The 22,131-nt window shown below is 41.4% G+C and overlaps 1 protein-coding gene across 1 annotated transcript in view; it reads right to left on the reverse strand.

The window, feature by feature from the left end:
- Positions 1 to 22,131, reverse strand: part of DAAM2 (dishevelled associated activator of morphogenesis 2) — a 188,660-nt gene that overhangs the window by 72,882 nt on the left and 93,647 nt on the right. The window contains 1 exon segment of the mRNA XM_075707404.1: positions 7,163 to 7,237. Coding sequence (XP_075563519.1) covers positions 7,163 to 7,237 — 75 coding nt within the window.

Below are 22,131 nucleotides of genomic sequence, written 5' to 3' on the forward strand. Positions count from 1 at the left end.
TGAAAACAATCATTCACATGGAATTTTATGTGTAAAACTTCAGGTAGTCCAAGAAATTACTTTTGAAAATTTGCCTCCACTTAAAATGAAATATTTTAGTTTTACTAAGAGCACAGATTAATTCCCATACCTTATCCTAATGGCTAATCATTACCCTAAACTGCTGGGAAGGAAAATACAGGACCATAATGACAGTACATGTGAGAAAGAGAGAGAGAAAAAAAAAGAAAAAAAGGGCATGGACTAACATCAGCAATACACTGTATCATAGACCTAGTTTTACTGAACAGTCTCACACAAATGAAATGAAAAAAGAAAGAAGCAAATAGAATAAATAGTGAAAAATCAGCCTGGATGTTCTGATTTCCCATTATAGTCCAAGCTCTTTCTTTAGATCTTGTCTAAAATCATAACTAACGAAGTGTTATCATTATTGAAATAACTTCCAGTTCATAAACAAATATAAGTAACATTAAAATAAAAATGTCATAAAAAAAATATTGTATTGCATGCCTCTGACAACATATCTGGACAATACTACTTTAAAACATTTCTTCAAAGAAAACAAGTCAGTACAAATTCAAGGTGCACCACATTTCTAACTACATTAAGGCTGAACTAAGAGAATAAACTATGAATCATAAACTATGAATAGATGTAATTTAAAAAACCTGAACTTTTAAGCAAATAATTTTAAAGTAACATAGGTATCACCTAACCCAGATGGAGGAGAGAGTTATCATCCACCTGCTAAATTCTGCTGAAAGATATATATTTTTAACACCCTGTGAAGATGCTCTGCCCTGAACAAATGCTTTCCGAGTCAAGGAAAAGGGCCTGGTTACAGCTGTATGTATTAATCTTGACCCCTGTCTCATACTCTCAACTGAGCCATCTCTCCAGAAAAGCTGGATCTGCAACTACTGTTCACCTGAAAGTCTCTCTGTGGAAATGCATACACAGCCAAGCTCATAAAAGCAACACAGTGCTCTCAGAAGTTTTCTTCCTCAGTAAAGTGAGGGCTGTGTTTATGTGTGCTGCCAAGCAGACAGTATCATGGGGTGCGGAGGGCAGGAGGAGCACAGGGAGGTTTCTTTATATGCGATATTAACATGGCAGCTGCTGCATTTTTAAGAAAAGAAGTTTTGTGTGTTGATGAATCAGCAGAAGATGACGATGACCTTGATTATGGAAATGGTCTCTAATTGTGGGTGTGCAACTTGTCGACAATCACCAGTATTATTTATAGCATGTACACATCAGAGGACTGGGCAAATTTGGAGGCTCCTCTTTCTAAATTAGACATCATTAGCAGCCATCCCTTTCTCTTAAGGATTGGTCTAGAAGAGTCTCTACCTATGATCTACTTGGCCCCTTCCTTTCAGTCAGGCTACCTGAAGAATGGGACAGTCCCTCCCCACAGGAATTGCACACTACAGACTAGTAAAGAGATCCAGTTTTACTGTCATATGCTCTTGTGAGAATTTGGTTTAAAAACTATTAAAATCTAAAAAGTCACAGCAACAGAAACAATTGTGGGAACAGAACTGTGCCTAAATTGTGTGGCTTTTTGAACTGGATCAGGAATCTGTGACCTGAAGTGCTTCCTAACACAGTGGTCTAAGGTTACAAGTAGGGAATGTCAAACATGTCAGGAATCACTACATTGCTCTCAAGCATAATCTATGAGGGGCAGATATGATGGGTAACACTGCAGTGAGTCTTAAGAGAAAATGATCCTTGAGCACAGGGGCCTTGGCCTGCTGAAATCCACAGAAAGATACTTGATGATATCAGCAGGATAAAGGTGCCATTTTCATTTTATCCGCAGGTAGGGAGAACTTTTTTGCCAAGCTAATATATAAAAAAGAACTTCATAATTACACAAAACAATATAGAAAAAGATGTGAAAGCTGCACATAAAAAGATTCTTATGCAGTTAATTCACTGGAGATGCAAAGATTAAATTTTATTTAAAAAAACAGGACCTAAGGCATTTTAAACTAACACTTCTGTGATTATTGCTACCATTTCAACTCTAATACTTCTTGCAGTATTTCTAATTAAAATACTGCAATACCTGATAGCGCCCAAGAGACACAAACTGAAATAGACTAGACAGTGTCAGGAAGCAACATGAAACATGTTTTTCTTTCACCATTTCTAGGCCAGCTCCACTTGGATGCAGTTTGAAAAAAAAATTTTAAAAACCCACCACTAAATTTAGGACTGAAATTATAAGGGACCCAAAATAACCATTTGGAAGTTAAGAATCTCAGAGGTCTAAATAATAATGAATACAGCATGTCTTTTAAAGTGTGTTGGAGCTGGTTCTCAGCTATATTACTCCAGTTTTCCGCTGATATAATTCGTGTGAAATCAAGTCAACTAAGTTTCACCTGCCTAAAAGTGAAGCAACTAAGTGGTAAATCAGAAGCAGGGGTTTTAACCCCAGTGTATCTTCTTAACACTTCAAGCATAGGAGTAAATCATGAGGCTTGAAGCCAAATAAAAGGTTATCAATCATTCAGTGCTGAGGCGTGCAAACAACATTACTGGGACTGGTGTTTATTGGTGCTCTTAAAACCTGTTTAAAATTAGAAACATAGGCCAAAATATAGTCTCATTCCATGGAACTGCTCCAGATTTACAATAGTGGCGTGTACATATTCACTCCAGGTTTACATCAAGATCATTTAAAGACTAATCCAAAAAGTCACTGAAATCAATGGAAAAACTTTCAGTAGATTCAAGAGACCTTGGATCAAATTCTACCAAAAGTATTTGGCTCAGTGACATTGCAAGGTTCCATACTTATTTTTTTTCCTTAATGGCCCTTGTAGAGCAAATTTGTTCAGTCAGGAAATCAAAGCACAGTACCATGCCAGTCACAAAAGCTCAATCTCTTTTCTCAAAACAAGTCCATATTCTTTCTACTCCATTACTCTGCCGCAGGAAAATCTGGCATGAAAGAAGGTGATCATTTTGGTTATTGATGACTCACAGTAGAAAGCAGCTTTTCTTTTATCCTCTTACATTGAGTTATAATAACTTGTAAATCTTGATTTTTTTACTGAGCAAGACATATTTCACCATGTGAAATGCATCAGTATTGACACATTCAGCATCCATTAAGGCATTATTTTTATGAAGTTATTTTAGCTCATAACCAGGATACAAAAGGTGCAGAGAAGCCTTTAGAAATCAAACATAAAAGCATAAGTAAAAGAACAAGGTGTGCTACCTAAGATGCTAGGAACAGAATTCTATCATCACTTCTGCACAACTGCCAAAAAAAGCTGAGTAGACATTGCACATGAATAATTGGAGGCAAAATTTGGCCATAAAATCAGTAAAAGGATCAAATTTCAAAATATAAGTTCTACAATAACAAAGGATATCAGTGGACACTATATGGAGGTGTTCTGCTTCTGCTGATGCTTCAGAGGGAGAGACACATTATACAGCTATTGAACAAGGACAATTAAAGAAAGTTTTCCTCAAATATCCTGTTAGCTTGTATCTGATGTCTAAGGTGTTACAGCCTTACGTTCCTCTACTTATCTGCTCTCATGTAAGTGGATATTATCTTACAATAAACAACTATTTTTTCTTTAATTCTTCTATTAAAATAATAACCCTAGTAGTTTTTTCTAGATTAGTTAGAAATCAATTTGAAACCACACAACAAAACAAATCAAAACTTTACCTAGTTTTCAAATAGTTGCTTTTCTGATTCATCAAATATTCTCTTGTTCTTCTATTCTGAAGGGATAAATAGGAGCCTTAGAATCATAGAATCATAGAATCATCTAGGTTGGAAAAGACCTTTAAGATCATCCAGTCCAACCATTAACCTACACTACCAAGCCCACTCTAGACTAATCAAGGGTAGACCAGACTAAACCATATCCCGAAGTGCCACATCTACCCGTTTTTTAAACGCCTCCAGGGATGGGGACTCCACCACCTCTCTGGGCAGCCTGTTCCAATGCCTGACCACCCTTTCCGTAAAGAAATTTTTCCTAATTTCCAGTCTAAACCTCCCCTGGCGCAGCTTAAGCCCATTTCCTCTTGTCCTATCGCTAGCTACTTGGGAGAAGAGCCCAACCCCCACCTCACTACAACCTCCTTTCAGGTAGTTGTAGAGAGCGATAAGGTCTCCCCTCAGCCTCCTCTTTTCCAGGCTAAACAACCCCAGTTCCCTCAGCCGCTCCTCATAAGACTTGTTCTCCAGACCCTTCACCAGCTTCGTTGCCCTTCTCTGGACACGCTCCAGCACCTCAATGTCTTTCTTGTATTGAGGGGCCCAAAACTGGACACAGTATTCCAGGTGCGGCCTCACCAGCGCCGAGTACAGGGGCACAATCACCTCCCTGCTCCTGCTGGCCACAGCATTCCTGATACAAGCCAGGATGCTGTTGGCCTTCTTGGCCACCTGGGCACACTGCTGGCTCATGTTCAGCCGGCTATCTACCAACACCCCCAGGTCCTTTTCGGCCAGGCAGCTTTCCAGCCACTCCTCCCCAAGCCTGTAGCGTTGCATGGGGTTGTTGTGACCGAAGTGCAGGACCTGGCACTTGGCCTTGTTGAACCTCATACAGTTGGCCACGGCCCATCGATCCAGTCTGTCCAGGTCCCTCTGCAGGGCCATCCTACCCTCGAGCAGATCGACACTCCCACCCAATTTGGTGTCGTCTGCAAACTTACTGAGGGTGCACTCAATCCCCTCATCCAGATCATTGATAAAGATATTGAACAAGACTGGCCCTAAAACAGAGCCCTGGGGAACACCGCTCGTGACCGGCCGCCAACTGGACTTAACACCATTTATCACTACTCTCTGGGCTCGGCCACCCAACCAGTTCTTTACCCAGCGAAGAGTATGCCTGTCTAAGCCGTGAGCTGCCAGCTTCCCGAGGAGGATATTATGCGAGACGGTGTCAAAAGCTTTGCTAAAGTCGAGGTAGATGACATCCACAGCCTTTCCCTCATCCACCAGGCGGGTCACCAGGTCATAGAAGGAGATCAGGTTGGTCAAGCAGGACCTGCCTTTTGTGAACCCATGCTGGCTGGGCCTGATCCCCTGGTTGACCTGTACTTGCCTGTGGAGTTCGCTCAAGATGAACCTCTCCATAATCTTCCCCGGCACCGAGGTCAGGCTGACAGGCCTGTAGTTCCCCGGGTCCTCCTTCCGGCCCTTCTTGTAGATGGGCGTCACATTGGCAAGCCTCCAGTCATCAGGGACCTCCCCTGTTAACCAGGACTGTTGATAGATGATGGAAAGTGGCTTGGCAAGCTCCTCTGCCAGCTCCCTCAGTACTCTTGGGTGGATCCCATCCGGCCCCATAGACTTGTGAGCGTCCAGGTGGCATAGCAGGTCATTAACTGCTTCCTCCTGGACTATGAGGGCTCCATTCTGGTCCCTATCCCTATCCTCTAGCTCAGGGGCCTGAGTACCCTGGGGATGACCGGTCTGGCTGTTAAACACAGAGGCAAAGAAGGCGTTAAGTACTTCAGCCTTTTCCTTGTCCTCGGTGACAATGTTCCCCCCCACATCCAGCAAAGAATGGAGATCCTCCTTGGCTCTCCTTTTATTGCTGATGTACTTATAAAAGCATTTTTTATTGTCTTTTACAGCACTGGCCAGATTGAGTTCTAGCTGGGCTTTTGCCTTTCTAATTTCCTCCCTGCAGGACCTAACAAGATCCCTGTACTCCTCCTGAGCTGCCCGCCCCTTCTGCCAAAGGCGGTAGACTCTCCTTTTTTCCCTGAGTCCCCGCAAAAGCTCCCTATTCAGCCAGGCCGGTCGATTTCCCCTCCGGTCGGTCTTACGACACACGGGGACAGCCCGCTCCTGCGCCCTTAAGACTTCCTTCTTGAAGAGGGCCCAGCCTTCCTGGACCCCTTTGCCCTTCAGGACCGCCTCCCAAGGGACTTTCCCAACCAGGGTCCTGAAGAGGGCAAAGTCTGCCCTCCGGAAGTCCATGGTAATAGTTTTGGTGCCCCTCCGCTTAGCATCACCCAAAATTGAGAACTTTATCATGTCGTGGTCGCTAAGCCTGAGACGGCCTCCGACCTCGACATTTCCCACAAGCCCTTCTCTGTTGGTAAACAGCAGGTCAAGCGGGGCACCTCCCCTGGTAGGCTCGCTTACCAGCTGCATTAGAAAGTTATCCCCCACATGCTCTAGGAACTTCCAAGACTGCTGCCTCTCTGCTGTGTGGTATTTCCAGCAGATGTCTGGCAAGTTGAAGTCCCCCATGAGAACAAGGGCTAGCGATTGCGACACTTCTGCCAGCCGCTTATAGAATGCCTCATCTACCTCTACCTCCTGGTTGGGTGGTCTATAGCAGACTCCCAACTTGTTTCCCTCTTGTCCATGATTTCATATAGTCTTCACTCACAGCCTGCACTTAAGACTCCTCTTGAAGAACCAAATTATTTCACTTCTACTTGGCCCAAATGACACACAGGTCTCCAAAAATGCTAACTGTAGTTAAAAGTATAGTTTTTGGAAAAAGATGCTTTCAATTGTCACTGTTTCAGACTGGCTAGCCCTGCCAAGACACAAGTACAAATGTGTGCATGTGCTGAAAGTTAGCTTTGCATTAACATTTGTCAAAATTTCCAAAGTAGGAGTCACAGCTGAACTACCTTTGTGCTCCAACAACACTCAAGAGCATGACAGTCTCTTCAAGATCATTATGGTCTATTGCAGTTTAAAGCCATCGAATTGTGCAGGAATTCAAAAAAGGCACACAGCCATTTTTGTCCCTTCTTTTCAGGACCAGTGCCAACAAGCAGAGATCTAAGGATCAGGGCCATACTTTGGGATAGGCTTCACAGGTGGCATGTAAATAATTTTAAATCATCAATCTCACTACTCCAATTCTGATTTTTCATTCCAGAATCTAATCTGATTGCCTTCAGTGCTCAGTATTGTAGAAATAAAAACTGGAAATGCTTATGGTGCTTTCTAATCTATTCTTCTGCTAGAGCAGGGCTCTTTCTTAATACATATACTTGTCTTCTTTCAGAAGTCCTATTTTAAATCAGTCATGCACTTGGGCTAACATTCTTGTCCTTTGGAGACTTCTTCCTAAATAAATACATCTCTATGGTAGGAAATCTTCCCTGCTTTGCAGGAGAGGTAACTTACTGCTGCCATGGAATTGATGCGGTCAATGTAGTAATCTGGCCAGCTGGTAGCAAGCTTATTAGGATCTTCTTGTTCCTGAAACAGAAAGTTAAACAAGGTTACAGAAGAAGCCTTTACAGGATGAAATGCCACTGTAGAACCACCTGGGATTCTTCACTGCACTGTTCTTTGTTGTGTTATCTCCCCCCATATTCTTGTATAATGCACATAGGTGTGTGGCATTTATTACAAACATTTCTGAAAGTGTAATGTTAGCACTGTCACCATGGTGTGTCAGATTAAAAAAAACCCTTCAGCCCCTTCAGCTAAGGTTATTAAACACATAATAATAAAGTTTGATGGAGGCACAGTTATCTTTGGCATCTAAGCAGCAAACCTCAGTCCCTTAAACATACTATGTTTCCAAGAAGAAGGATAGCCCATTTACAGATAACAAGTTTACATCTTGTAGCTTTATATTGACAGATCTTATAAATTATTTTGCCTCTCTACTGCTACAGCAATGGTGGGATTCACCAACAAAGGGGTTTATCACCTGCTATGGAGAAAAAAAAAAAAGCAAGTTAAGAAACCTGAAAAGAAGCCAAAAGACTGTCTCATTTTCACATGATAAACCAAAAAAAGGTTTAGACTGGACATTAGGAAGCATTTCTTTGGTGGTCAGACACTGGAAGAGGCTTCCTAGAGAGGCGATCAGTGACCCAAGCCTGTCAGTATTTAAGAGGCATTTGGACAATGCCCTTAACAACATGCTTTAGCTTTTGGTCAGCCCTGAAGTGGTCAGGCATTTGGACTAGATGACCATCATAGGTCCCTTCCAACTGAAATAGTCTATACTATTGTATTGTGAAAAGTTAAGCACAACCTCAGAACATCCGAAGGAACAGAACAGTATCCCCTCAATTACAGTAGGAGGAGTATTAATCCTTCTATCCCTACCTCCAAAGTAATCTACCTGAAATAATCTTCACTAGACTAAGCTCAATGAAGCTCAACTTCTAAAAGAACACCTACCCATACTCAGGAACCAATTCTTTCTTGTTTCTTGGCTGCTCAATGGAAATGAGATTTCATTTTAATGGATCTATTTATTTCTAGATAGATGTAACAGTCACCAGCAAAATGAGGATTGTTTTCTAGGATCCTAATCTCCCATTATAAACTACAAATAACTCATATTAAGATTCCTAGCATATGATAAGAGATTGAACCACCTGACTCATCCTAAGGATGTCCAAAGATGTATGAAGGCTGTGTGTATCTCACCAACGTTGTCTGTGTACGAATGCTTACTCGTGCCAGAAAAGTTACTCTGGAAGATACACAGAACAATATTAAAAGTGCAGGTCTATCAGAGTACCTCAGCTATTCCAGAACTGTTTGATTTAGAGATGAGAAATAGCTGAATACATACTCCCTGCTGAGCCACATTCAGAAAATACCTTGCTACCTGACAATTTCCTGCCAGGCTACTATGTTTAATATCTTTATCAACAATGGATGAGGGGATTGAGTGTGCCCTCAGTAAGTTTGCAGACAACACCAAATTGGGTGGGAGTGTCGATCTGCTTGAGGGTAGGATGGCCCTGCAGAGGGATCTGGACAGGCTGGATCGATGGGCCGTGGCCAACTGTATGAGGTTCAACAAGGCCAAGTGCCGGGTCCTGCACTTCCATCACAACAACCCCATGCAATGCTACAGGCTTGGGGAAGAGTGGCTGGAAAGCTGCCTGGCCGAAAAGGACCTGGGGGTGTTGGTCGACAGCCGACGGAACATGAACCAGCAGTGTGCCCAGGTGGCCAAGAAGGCCAAACAGCATCCTGGCCTGTATCAGGAATAGTGTGGCCAGCAGGAGCAGGGAGGTGATTGTCCCCCTGTACTCGGCGCTGGTGAGGCCGCACCTGGAATACAGTGTCCAGTTTTGGGCCCCTCAAAACAAGAAAGACATTGAGGTGCTGGAGCGTGTCCAGAGAAGGGCAATGAAGCTGGTGAAGGGTCTGGAGCAGGCCTTATGAGGAGTGGCTGAGGGAACTGGGATTGTTCAGCCTAGAGAAGAGGAGGCTGAGGGGAGACCTTATCGCTCTCTACAACTACCTGAAAGGAGTTGTTGGTCTCTTCTCCCAAGTAGTTAGCGATAGGACGAGAGGAAATGGGCTCAAGCTGCGCCAGGGGAGGTTTAGGTTGTATATTAGGAAAAATTTCTTCACGGAAAGAGTAGTCAAGCATTGGAACAGGCTGCCCAGAGAGGTGGTGGAGTCACCATCCCTGGAGGTGTTCAAAAAACATGTAGATGTGGCACTCTGGGACATGGTTTAGTAGGCATGGTGGTGCTGGGTTGATGGCTGGACTGATGATCTTAAAGATCCTTTCCAACCTCAATGATTTCTAGTTTTTACTTTCATGAAGAGATAATCCAGCCACCACACCAGGAAACATGAAATTCCTACTCTCCCCTTAATTGGTTTAGTGGTGGACTTGGTAGTGTTAGGTTAATGGTTGGACTGAATGATCTTAAAGGTCTTTTCCAACCTAAACAATTCTATATCAACACATGGCAACAATTCTACGCAAATCAAAATCTTCATATTTAGAATTAAAAACAAAATCACAACTGACACTTGGATCTTTCCTTCCCCTCTCTTCATTCCACTGGTCTTTCAACATGTAAACTAAAGCAGTATCTCCATTCACGATAACAACAAAACAGCTTTGTTCCCATCTAGCAAAGGACTGCAGTACAGACACATCCTAGACAGATCACAACTCTTTAATCAGCCCTTGCATCCAACTGAACAATTAAGAAGAGCAGAAGATTTAAACAAAGCATCATACAGTAGACTACCACTGTATGAAAAGTATGGGAGGCTGACAAAATGGCAAGAAATGCCAATTACATCCACAGTTGCTATACACCCACCACCTCATGATAATAAATGGTGCACTTAGAAACAAGGTGACCTTTCTCAAATTAAGTGAGAAGTTCTGCTGCTTTTCCTTACTTCCCTGTCCTGGCCACAATCAGCAGCAATCTGATGGACCCAAATTTATGCCCAATAGCACATTACAGAAATATGCAACTCCCTACCAATAGCCAGTTAGAATTGCCACACCACATGTTACTGGTAGGCTGCCTTTCACTGCCCCTTTTCTATGTAGAATGCGTAGTGGCAATCATAACCCTGACAACAGTTTCACACTCGGCAGAACTTAACCTCCTGTGTAAAAGTCAAAATATGACCTTGCTGATGGAAAAATAAATTAGAACATACAACAGATAAATATAGAATTATTTTTATAAGATAATCTTATCATCCCCAAAGAGAACAATAGAGATGGGGAGCTAATCCAGAGGTAGTGAAGTAAGGTCATTCTGCAGGGAACCAGGTTGAGGCACCAGTCTGAAGGTGTGCTCATGTGCCCTTCTGAAATTTTTGTCTGCACAGAATTATGAAAGTGCAAGTGACAGCTTTAATTGCAGAGTACAAGTGACAAGAACACTGTCAGAACAGGGAATATGTACGTTCCTTATACTTCTCTTGCCTCCATTCTGAACTCCAAGTGAAAAAGCAAACACACGTAAATTAAGGACTGCCTGGATGCATACTTTATATCCCAAAGTAAGCTACAATACTTTTTCTCCTTAAAATTCTTTAGGGGAAAAAAAAATATAAATATTGGAATGACACAACAAACCTTTCTAGATATCTAGTTTAAACATGCAGGCTGAAAAGCATCAGGATAGATACACTAAAAAAAAAAAAAAAAAAAAAAATCAGAATTCTGAATAATTTCCTACCTGAACCCAAACCGTTAGAAATTTCACAATCAGAACCAAGGATAAGAAGACTCTGATCCCCTAAAGTATATCTGTTTATGTGATTAGCTTGGCAAATGAGATAAGGTCCTTGGTGTATCCTGCTTTTGACCATTCTCCATCCACTACAAATTGGTCTGAACTCTGAGTCTGTAAGTCTTATGTCTTGGTTTGTTTTTTAATTAGAATTGGGAGAAAATTTGTTTCAGTGGAACACAGCAAGTGTAACCTTTTTTCCTGAACTAAAGCTCAGACTGAAGCTGTACATTGCTGAGGTTAAAAAAGTTTTAGCAGATACTCCACTATGCAATCCCCCCTTTCTGAAGTTGTTTCAGCCCAGAAGCATATTAAGCAGAGAAGTCCATCTAATTTCAGTCGTCCTTCACACTCCCTGTTCAGACCAGAATTTTATGGCTGTCAATGTGTGTTTTACTTTACTAGAATAAATGTGATTATGTACTTAAAACCTGGCAGTCTATTTCCATTATGAAGCCCCAGAAAGCTACTTATACTCAGGACGAACATACAGATTTTTATCCAGCCCCATGAAATCATTAGGTGGCACTGTTATTTATAGCAATCACCTGGGCAACATTTTCAAGAGAGAGACAAGTTCACACCTGTAGCATCAGAGCCATTGGAAAAAAAACATTTCATTGCTCAAATTATGTGAGTTCTGCCCATGGTAAGAAATTGCTGTACCATGTTTCTTCTCAGAGAAGGGAAGGTAAGTTGATGGAAATGGAAAGCAATTCAGGGTGTGGGGTGTGGTATGTGTGTATGTGAGTGTGTGGGGACAACAACAGGGTGCTGGGGTTTTTTGTTCGTTTTGGTTTTAAAGTCTTCAGGGTTTTGACCCTCAAATAAAACCTCAGGGAAAACTGCAAGGCAACTTGATGATAATGGCAAAACCCTTCCCTTGCTCCAGAAGACACAGAGAAGGAAAGAAAAACAAAAGCCAAACCAAAAAATGAGGTCCTAATATACAAAGCCACACAGGTATCAAAAGCTGGAAACAATAACCCATCTGTATAAGGGAAAACATTAGCTGAAGGAATCTATTAAAGCAAAGCCTTCTTTTAGCTCCTTGAATAGTGTAAATATTACATTAAAAAACAGACGTCAGCTTGTGGACTTTATAAGGGGCCATATCATTCTTCACTGGAGTAACAACTATGTAACTGCTGTGAAAACAGGATCTTGATACTATACAAGCCTGCAATATAGCCAAGGTATTATATAGACTTTGACACTAATTTGGACAGGCTCCATGCCTTGGTGGAAAGTGGAACTTATGACTTCATCCCAAATAGGACTTAATGGAGTTCTGCAAATATTTGGACCATCTGAACCAATCAAAATGAAACAAAATAAAACAAAGTATTGTGTGCATAGCTCAGCTGATCCTGAAAGGCTTTTTGCGAATCCTGGGACACCTGGTCCATTGGGCAAGCTCTCTAGAGAGCAGACACGTTTAGTGGGTGCCATGTCATTGGGACAAGCATTTGCCATCATAACAGACATAATCAAGAATTATAGACCACTGCCTTTGTTCAGAGACTTCTGCAAAGAAGTACCAAACACTAGTGTTACGGAAATCATGTGGAAATGCCAGATATTCATGGCTGAGTGGATCATGAAAGACGATGGGTGCTTCTTTCAAGATGGTTTCAGTCTGGAAAGAAACAGCACAGGGAAAGCCTGAACAGTAACTGCCTGCATTGAAGCTCTTTCGTGGCAAGCACTGGGTTTCAGTTTCCAGTGATGACACACTGGTATTTTACCCTGCACCAAATGGACCCCAGACAATGTTGAGCAGTTCTAGAGCATGTCCTGAAAATCTGAGCATGTCAAAGCATTAATAAATATATCCACAAAATTAGCAACTGTACAAGGCTTCTTTCCTGCAGATGGAGACAGGCAGACATATATTATGACATGACAATTAAAACTCATCCAGGAAATCACTGGCAGAGTTAGGAACAGACACTGATTTGACACTGAATCCAGTGCTCTCTTATTTCCACTGTCGCTTATATTAGGTTGTTTTTATGCAATGTAGACAAATCCTAACTCCCTGGGAACAGCAGATGCTTGGCATCCCTGGCTGTCCAACCATTACATGGAATTTGCCACTACCTGCACACACACACCTGTGATCAATTGCCAGGGCTGATGACTCATGAAGCCTTCTAACACGTAAATGAAAATAACACTTCGTCCTTGAACAGATGCATCAAGAAATACACCATATGTTATAGATGTGATACAACAAACATGGGTACTATTGGGATGACATCTATTCATTGGCAACATGACTTCCTTCTCAAACCTGTCTCTTCAGAACTGCAAACAGCTGACCTTACTGGTTTGCACTGTTCAGAACACAATGGGAACAAGCCATATACCTGATGCTGCAAAATGTGGGTTTAAATATCTGTCTTGGGCAAAGAACCATGATAACATTCATTGAGCTCCTCTCTATATCAATAAAAACAGTGTGCAAACACAGATGAAGAATATGAGATGAGGCTACTGTAATATAAATTCCTGTTCCAGCTTGTTCACTGTATCGTGTCTGGATGCTGCATGCTCAAGTTTATACTTGGGTCACAAAGAATTGCATTTGCTTGCAAAAGCCACATTAAGGTTAGTGTGGTTCCTCCTCACAACTAGCACCATTCTAGTACCTCACAGAGCTGAAAGACAGGTTACTTTATGTAGTGTGAAGAGTCAGCATGATCACATACAGTTCAGAAAATATAAATCATGGAGCTCAAGTTATTACAAGAAACTAACACCTTTTAAGAAAAAGCAAAACATGTTATTTGTCATATTGAGTAAGCCCCTGTAGCTATTTTTTTCATATTTCCCATTAAAAGGCAATGGGAATTGGGATCCTGATGACAAATAAGAGGGGATTTTTCAGTGACTGGGTTGTTTTTGTTTTTTCTTAATGCCAGTTCACTGAAACTTCAACTTTTAACATGACTTACATCAATTGAGATGAAAGCTTTACTGGATAAAGATTCTCTGCTTCTGGATGAAGCCCTCCCACACTCTTCAGAACAATAGCTTAGTTGGTAACACGTTCATCTGAGATGTGCAGGATTCACACTCGTGTCCCTGTTCTGTTTCAAAGTGAGGTGCATGACCCTTGCTCTCCACATGAATATTCTGGCCACTATAAAAAAGGTAGGGGTTTTGTTTGCTTGGAGGGTGGAAGATGGTTATCACTTGTGCTTAATTTCCCACAAGTGCTACTCTTCTCCCTTCAGATGCTCTTAAAAAAGACTCAACTTACCACAACATCTGCTATTAATGCTGAATACAATACAATCTTATAACATGTTGCACTCTACACTGTCAAAGGTCCTTAAAGAAATTAACGCGTTAGGTTTTTCAGTCTCTCTTTCAGTGAGACACAAACAGGAAAAAAGGGATGCAGGCAATTACACAGTTCCCAGTTACACAGGCAATCTGTAGCACAGCCAAGAATCAATCCACACTGGAGTTGTACTGTGCTCTCATCCAAATCACTGTTCTCCCTTTTTTCCATGACTGACTTACTGACTTGTCTTCACTTTAAGGAGAAGTTCAGCTTTCAAAGAAATATTTACCTGTTCATTAACACACTGTCCTATTGGCTATGTCTCAGTTCAGAGCAGCCGAAGTTGCATAAATAAAAAGCACTTTCCTTAAAAGACACAAAATGTGTTTGATCTGCTGTGGGATGAAATACTAATTCATAAGTGGAGCTAAAATACATCTAAGCTTTTCAGACAGTTTACGCCTCCAAAAAGCCAACCATGTCCCAAGAGATGCTAATTTTGAAACAGGAAAGACCATAGGACAGAGCCATTCGCTAGACAGATGTGGTCACTGCTCCATTTCTCAGACTCCATGACTAGCTTTTACACATATTCTCAGGGTTTGGGGGAGGGAACTATATCCAAGCCTTTTAAGCACAATTTATCCAGAGTGAGAAAACCAAACATTACTTCTCTCCCTCAAATTAAACTACTGATGGGCAGATAGTAATCCTTCTGCCACAAAAGCAGTCTACTGTATAACTTATTAAAAGGGAATATTCATTAATTACTAGCTGAAGCATGCAATTGAGGAGTTCTGATTGCCTCTAATAAAGGTCAGGTAGAGCCCTACATGCTTCCAGTTTACTGGATTATGACACCAGAATATTTTACCTAACAGACCACAGGAGGGTTTTTTTTTTTTTTCTTTTTTTTTTTAATTCATTTAGCCTGATCTCTGTCCTGCTGCCAGTAACTTGACGAACCTAATAATGACCTCTGATGCTGGTTACTAACCAGCCTCTCAAAGGAAGAATCAAAGGCTTCTTATTATTATTTTGTATCACAAAATGCCTTATACTGCCAAACTGTGGAAGTCACTGCCACAAAATATAATAAAGCCTAAAAGCATAAAAGTGAAAAAGGGATACATTTATGAAGGATGAGGATTCCTTCTTAGAAATCTTTTCATAATACTGAGAAAAGCTTCAACGCTACTGAAATTCACCAGCCTTTAGAAATTAAAATGGACCCTACCAAAGGCTGAGAAACTTTCCAATAAAGTTAAATATATGCTTTGTTTTGAACTGCTTATTCCATCCATCACCTCTGCTGCTTCCCAAGCACCCATAGACATAGCAACTCTAGAAGTTGTACATTGTATACACATGATGTGTCATTTCCAACCTCATCTAACACTCAAAACCACTTTAAATAAATTACTCCTAACTGGTATCAGTCTAATGGAGATGAAGGCCATGCTTTTATTTCTTATCTTTCAGAAAACATGCCAGATCCATTGCATACACACACATACATAGTGTCTCACTGAAAATGGACTGGAATCCCATACCTGGCAGGCAGAAAGGTTGTCGGTGCAGTGTTAGGAGCTGAGGATAAGAATTAAATTTTTCTGAAGCCTCAGAAGCCTCAACCACTGATTTTAATGAACTGTATAACTGTAGTTTTTAAACCAAGATTAAGTTTTACAATAACCATGTCTGGCACAAGACTTACTACAGATTACTGATGGAGAGAATTCCATTTTAAGGAATTTTAAATTATAGGAGGGTTGCATAGTACACCTTTAGTTTTAAGAACTTCTCTTCTCTTCTCTTTCCTCTTCTTTTGCTTTTTATCATTGTCCTCAATACAGACAGATGTAAACTTGGCTGCCAGCACTGACTGCATCAGCCTCCTCTTATCATTTACAGATCATACAAGTGTGCTTGTCCCTCTTCAAACATATTTAGCCCTGCTGTAGGACGGGGATCCCACCATCACTAGGCATTGATTTATGGGTATAGTGCAGTGACCTAGAGGACAACTTGTCCCTATATTTACAGAACTACTTAAATGCACAGCTAAGGCCACACTGAATTATCCAGCACCTTCAGCCCTCAGGACAAAGCTTACTTGCCAAATTGAAGTCTATTGGTATTACACATTGTTTCTCAGATAAATGTTTTACCTTTGTCATGGAAGCTGGTCTCTTGTTGGATATGTTCTCCTGACTCTGTTGCTGCCTAAAGATCATTCTGTCCTATTAGCTGAAGTCCATACTCATGTTTAAAACCTCTTACATACTCTACGTTTCACAAGCCCCAAATCAATCAACTGATATTTTGCAGTTGATAAGTGTATAACCTAAATAATGAGCTGCCAGATAAGGTAATTCATTAATTCCCTGCACTTCCAATAAAGAAGTTCTCAGGAGTCTACCTTACCTCAGCCAGTTCTGTATACTTTTTTTGGAGCTGATGGGAAATGTCCACTGTGGGGGATCTTACCAGTCAGGAGGTCAGTTCAGGATCGTTCTACTCAGGGGGTCTTCAGGAGAAGACAAAATGTTTCTCATGGACACAGCCTGCTCTCCAGGTGCGTGGCTGTGTACTTTGATTTTACTCCTGAACCACAGCTCTGTCCCCACAAACCTGCAGCAAGCTTGAGGTCAGGGTCAAGGTTCTGCAGTGATTCCTGTGGCAGGTGAAGCCAACAGTCTGTCACTGTCTCAACAAACCCTAAGCAGCAGCAGTGGGACATACTCTATTGTTTCATTAACATCCAAGCTCTGCATTGTCCCTACTCCTTTTTACTCTGTGTTACGTAAAAGTATTGTTTGTACATTTCCACTCTAGCATTAACCCTGTTCAGCTTACAGTCAACATGCTATGAATACAGAAAGGGACTTTTTCCTCACCCATCCAGCTTACCTTGTTCCCTTTCCAACAGCACTGTTTTCAACTGTATCCCTACCCAGCTAGTATTTAAGTCATTTGGACCGTCTCCTTCCTCACTTCCTTTCCTCCTCCTCCTGGCATTCTTTAGGCAATGTAAAAAGCCACAACAGAACCCAGCCTGCGTAACTGAGCTTCCTGCCTGCCACATTCCTGCACTGAAAGTTTATCTTTTTGTCCTACTCTGTTTATCTCCAGCAAGCAACCACTTGCAATCTTTTCTAAATAAAATGAAGTCACCTACCATTCACGGCAATCACCCTGCATGTTGCTTGGTGATGGGAATGAAATGTCACTAACTATGCTCAAAGACACAAGGAACTACCTAGGACACGCTTACCCAGAGCCAGCAGAGCTACCTAGCACAAGTCCCTCTGGCAGCACACATAGAATTTGTTAATGCCAAACTCTAAAAGGTTTCTTTTCACTGTCCCAATGCTGTGGACAATGTGGGCAACATGTCTGTCTTTCCAGTGACACCGCTGCTTGCTCCAGTTCACTTCTGCCCATTTACTAAGAGGGATGACAGTTAGATGGTGAGAGCAGCCACGTATTTTCTGTTTGTCTCCCTCTTTTAACCCCAGTCACTATTGAAAAAACAGTAGAGTTAGGAGCTGCTGTGTGATAAATTCAAACTGAGACACCCATGGCTTTTAAGTTGCTAACCCAATATTTGAGTGTATCATTCAGTTGCTTTGCCTATCTCTCCCCTTTCCCTAACCTCAGGTAAAACTGTTTCTTTTCTCCCAGCCTTCACTTCTCTCACCTCTTACATCTGCAAAATGTTTGGGATGCCAGGTGCCTTTCAACAGATGACTGAATATCGTGGAAGACAATGTGATTTTCACCTTGATTCAGGTGCATAGCTGAAACTGTCACATCTGACTAAATGAAAACGAAACAATTCTCCAGAAGAGCAGAAGGAAATGTCTTTCTTTCTCTTCATGGCTGTCACTAGGTCCTGGCAACAGTCCTTTACTGTGCCTGTCTCTAAATTTTTCACTGAAAAGATAGGGAATTCAGCAACTCTTGCTGCTCAGTATTCACTGGCTTTTGAAAGGCTGGTGAGCATTCAGTGAAATTCTGAATACAGAGAAGAGTGAGCCCTGGTCTGTGCCAAATCTGCTCCTCACATACCAGAGAAATATGCTAGTTATTTACATATTCTTTGCTCTTGCTTATCCACTTGAGACTAATCTGAACGGTGAGAACTGCATTGTACACAGTATATATTATTATTATTGCATACCATCAGCAGGACTGACTCATACCTGGATTGTGGAGACCCAGAGCTTTTGCAAGAGGACAGACAAGGACAGAACATAACCCAGTGGCAGCAACTAAATCACACAATCAGCATTTACACATACTTTGCATACAGCAGAATTGGATTGCTCACCATTATTTTTGTTCTTAAGTACAGCAAGTTACACCATCTTAGTAGGATGACAGCTGGATAAATGTTTTCTTTCCCCCCACCCCACCCCCCTTCTCCCCCCTTCCCCTTCTTTTTTTTTCCACAGTAGGGTCAAATCTGCTCCCCTCTGAGCTCTCCCAAACTCCCACAGAATGCAAGCCAAATGCAAAACACAGCATTAGGCATGATGATGACAATTTTCCAACTATCACTGTATAAACTCAGGACTATTTTGGGCCTGATTTCTGAGAAGTGTTGAGTGCTAACTTCAACTGGAGCACTAGTAGCACACCTGAGAAGTGCAGAACTGCAAGATGGACACCCCAATTCTACATACTTAGAATATCTATGTCAAATACCATGGCAAGGTTATGGAGTTTATGTCTTCAGCAGTCTGAACAAAAGAGCTGGGAGGGCATTTTCTAAGCAACAGCTAACCTTTCTTGTTGGGGACAGAGAGGGAGAGGGAGGAAGAAACTAAAAATATTCCATGCTGTTCCCATGGGGGGGCAGGGAAGAGAAGACTTTTCAATTACACATAAATAAATATATAATTTCAGGGCCCTGACCCAAAATAACCTCTTACACCAGGATAAATAAATGAGTCTGTAACTGTTAGCATTGCAGCATGGAAAACATAAACCAAGCAAAACAAATGATTTGGAAAAACTCCTTATCTCCTCTTATGTCTGTTACAATGTGGCCTTTTAGATATCACAATTCCACACTGTAATAATGGTATATCAGCTGAATTGTGCAAGCATTTTTGCCTCCTTGACACCAAACTCGTGCTTTAAACCACTACAAGAGTGACTCCAAGAAAAAAAAACATATTTTTAAGAGGAGTCCCTCACATCATTAAGCCTACTATATTGTTTCTCAAAGTAGCCACTTGCTATAGAAGGGAAAATATCAAGTCAATAAACACCAAGACACAATTACAGGAACTGAATGATAAACCATACAAAATGGCCAATATTTCTTCTCAGGTATGCTGACCTACACAAGGAATAATGGGGTCAACATCAACAAATTTACACTTACGTGAGATGAAAAAAAAGCCTAAACTCATTATATGGAACTATAAAAGAATGAGATGGTGTCTCATATGAATCTCAAGTTTTATTCTTCCAGTGAGAACACATTCTCTGTATTAAATGATGTAGAAGGAAATGTGTATCATTTTAGGCTTTATTTTGTACTGTATTAACCATGTTGCCCAAATTTGGGAGTTACTACTTCAGTCTGCAATACACATTCACAGGTGCCATTAATCAAACTGTTCTTTCACACTAAAAAGACCCAAGTACAGCACTAATCAGGAAATGTGTGCTTTTGCTGCATTAATGACACTTGCTGCATTTTGTTGTTTCCCATTATGTCCTGTGCTTGCCATAGGCCAGAGTTTCTAAATTCAGTGCTCTAAAGCCTACTTGCATTTATAACAGAGCAATTTTTGAAGCCATGTGCCTGTCTTCCATACCTAGACTAAAGATACTGGAATGACCCAATGTCAGCATCAAGCTAACAAATCATCCCAAACATCTGAGCATGAAGTCATTCTGTTAACAGAAAAAGGAACAGATGGTGGTGGGAAAAAAGCAAGTTAACTCCACAATTGCTGGCATTTTCCAAACATCCAGCTGAAGGAATGCCGTGGTTTGCAAAGGGCAACATCCTCCCACTGTGACTTACCAGTGTTATGAGATTTCCAGTGAGCCATAGGCTAACTGAAAGGAAGTCTATTTTCAGAGAATTCATTTGAGAAATTCCACATTTCAGACTGTTTCACCAGCACCTCACTGAGCTAAGGAAGTCATGCAGTCACTCAGACCAAAAGCAACCATGGATCCCAGGCACTGGGAGGGAACCAAATGTCTTCTGCTACAGCCTATTTCAAGGAGTTGGTCTCATAGCAATAATACAGGAGACAGTAGGTTGCACAGAGCCTTACTGTTGCCCTCTTTCTTTATAGGCCATACAGCTGCTTTCCTAGTTTGATTTATGGCCAGTTCAGAGAATCACAGAACAATTTAGGATGCAAGGGGCCTTGGGCAGAAGGGACCTGCTCAAAGCAGAGCTAATTTCAAAGTTAGACCAGGTTGTTCAGGTCATTACCTAGGTTTGAATACTGAATTAACTTAAAGTGTTGACTGAAGAGTTGAACTCCTGCCACAAACTTCTAAAGTATTGGTAGGAAGAGAAACAATTTTCTGATGCACCACAGACTTTAATTCTCCAGCTCCAATGTACAGGGTGGGCTTTGGCCTGTGGTGATCAGATAACCTCATCGTTTAGCCAGCAATATTCTTGCACTAAGCACTCCAAGTCCCACACAGCTTCTTCAGCCTCCTACTGTCTACCAACTGCCTTTGCTTTTAGGCTACCACATGTGCTGTAAGGGTTACTGTGCATTTTTCAGACTTCCCAGGGGAAGAGAGAATAGAAGCACCCACCCACACACCCATCCACACTCCCCCTAAACACTTCATGCAAAGCTGGGAGAAAAGCTCTCATGAAGTCACATCCAAGCCTCGCCAAACTGGGATTCCTTACAAATGGCTTCTCAAATACTGCAGCAAATCATCTTGTGTGTTCATGTCTGCTGCTCCCAGATACAGCGTGCGGAATAACAACTCTAAAGAAAGGAACTTATAAGGGACACGTTAAATGCTCCTTACAGCTATAAATCCATAACCAAAACAGTTTAATATCCCAAATAAATAACAGACTCTAAGAGTATTTCAAAGAGGAAAAAATACTGCAAGAAGATAGAATTGAAAACAATACAACTTCAAACCACCCACTTCATTTATTATGAGACAACCACGTGTTTGGCACTCTTCACACAGAAAGGATGAACCCCAAAGGGCTCGGATCAGACAATACAAAACCAAAAACCCACACTCAGACAACACAATGGTGTGATTTTCATCTGGTACATTGTATCACTAAATGAGACCAGATGAAGATCCATTTTCTCTCTTCTTTAGGGAATATCTATCTTCCTCTGAATATCTCCATGTATATATCCTACTTTAAAGTAGGAAACTGAAGAAATGAACACTTTCCTGTAGCCAGAATTGCAGAACTCCTACCTAAATACAACAGATGTAATGCAGCCTCCTGCTCTTAGAGCCTCCATATGAAGACTTAAATGCACAGAAAAGACCTCAAGGTTTTGGAAGAGAAGCCTTGCCAGTTCACTTTAGCTGAGAAATAACTGCCTCTCCATCTTAACCAAGCTGAAACTATACTTTACAGTGCAAAAACACAGAAGAGAGCAACCCAAGAACAAACAGTAGGTGCAGGAACTTTCACTCACTTTGGAAAGTTTTCCCCAAAGGCAAGGAGGATTCCAGGTTTTATATTTGCATGCATCTTCTGCTTCATCCCTGGCAGGCTAAGGTAGGCTAAGCTGCAAAACCAGCTTAGATTCCTCCAGCAGATTTCATATATTTTTTTATAA

Source organism: Pelecanus crispus, chromosome 3, assembly GCF_030463565.1.
Source record: "Pelecanus crispus isolate bPelCri1 chromosome 3, bPelCri1.pri, whole genome shotgun sequence".
Classification (NCBI taxonomy): domain Eukaryota; kingdom Metazoa; phylum Chordata; class Aves; order Pelecaniformes; family Pelecanidae; genus Pelecanus; species Pelecanus crispus.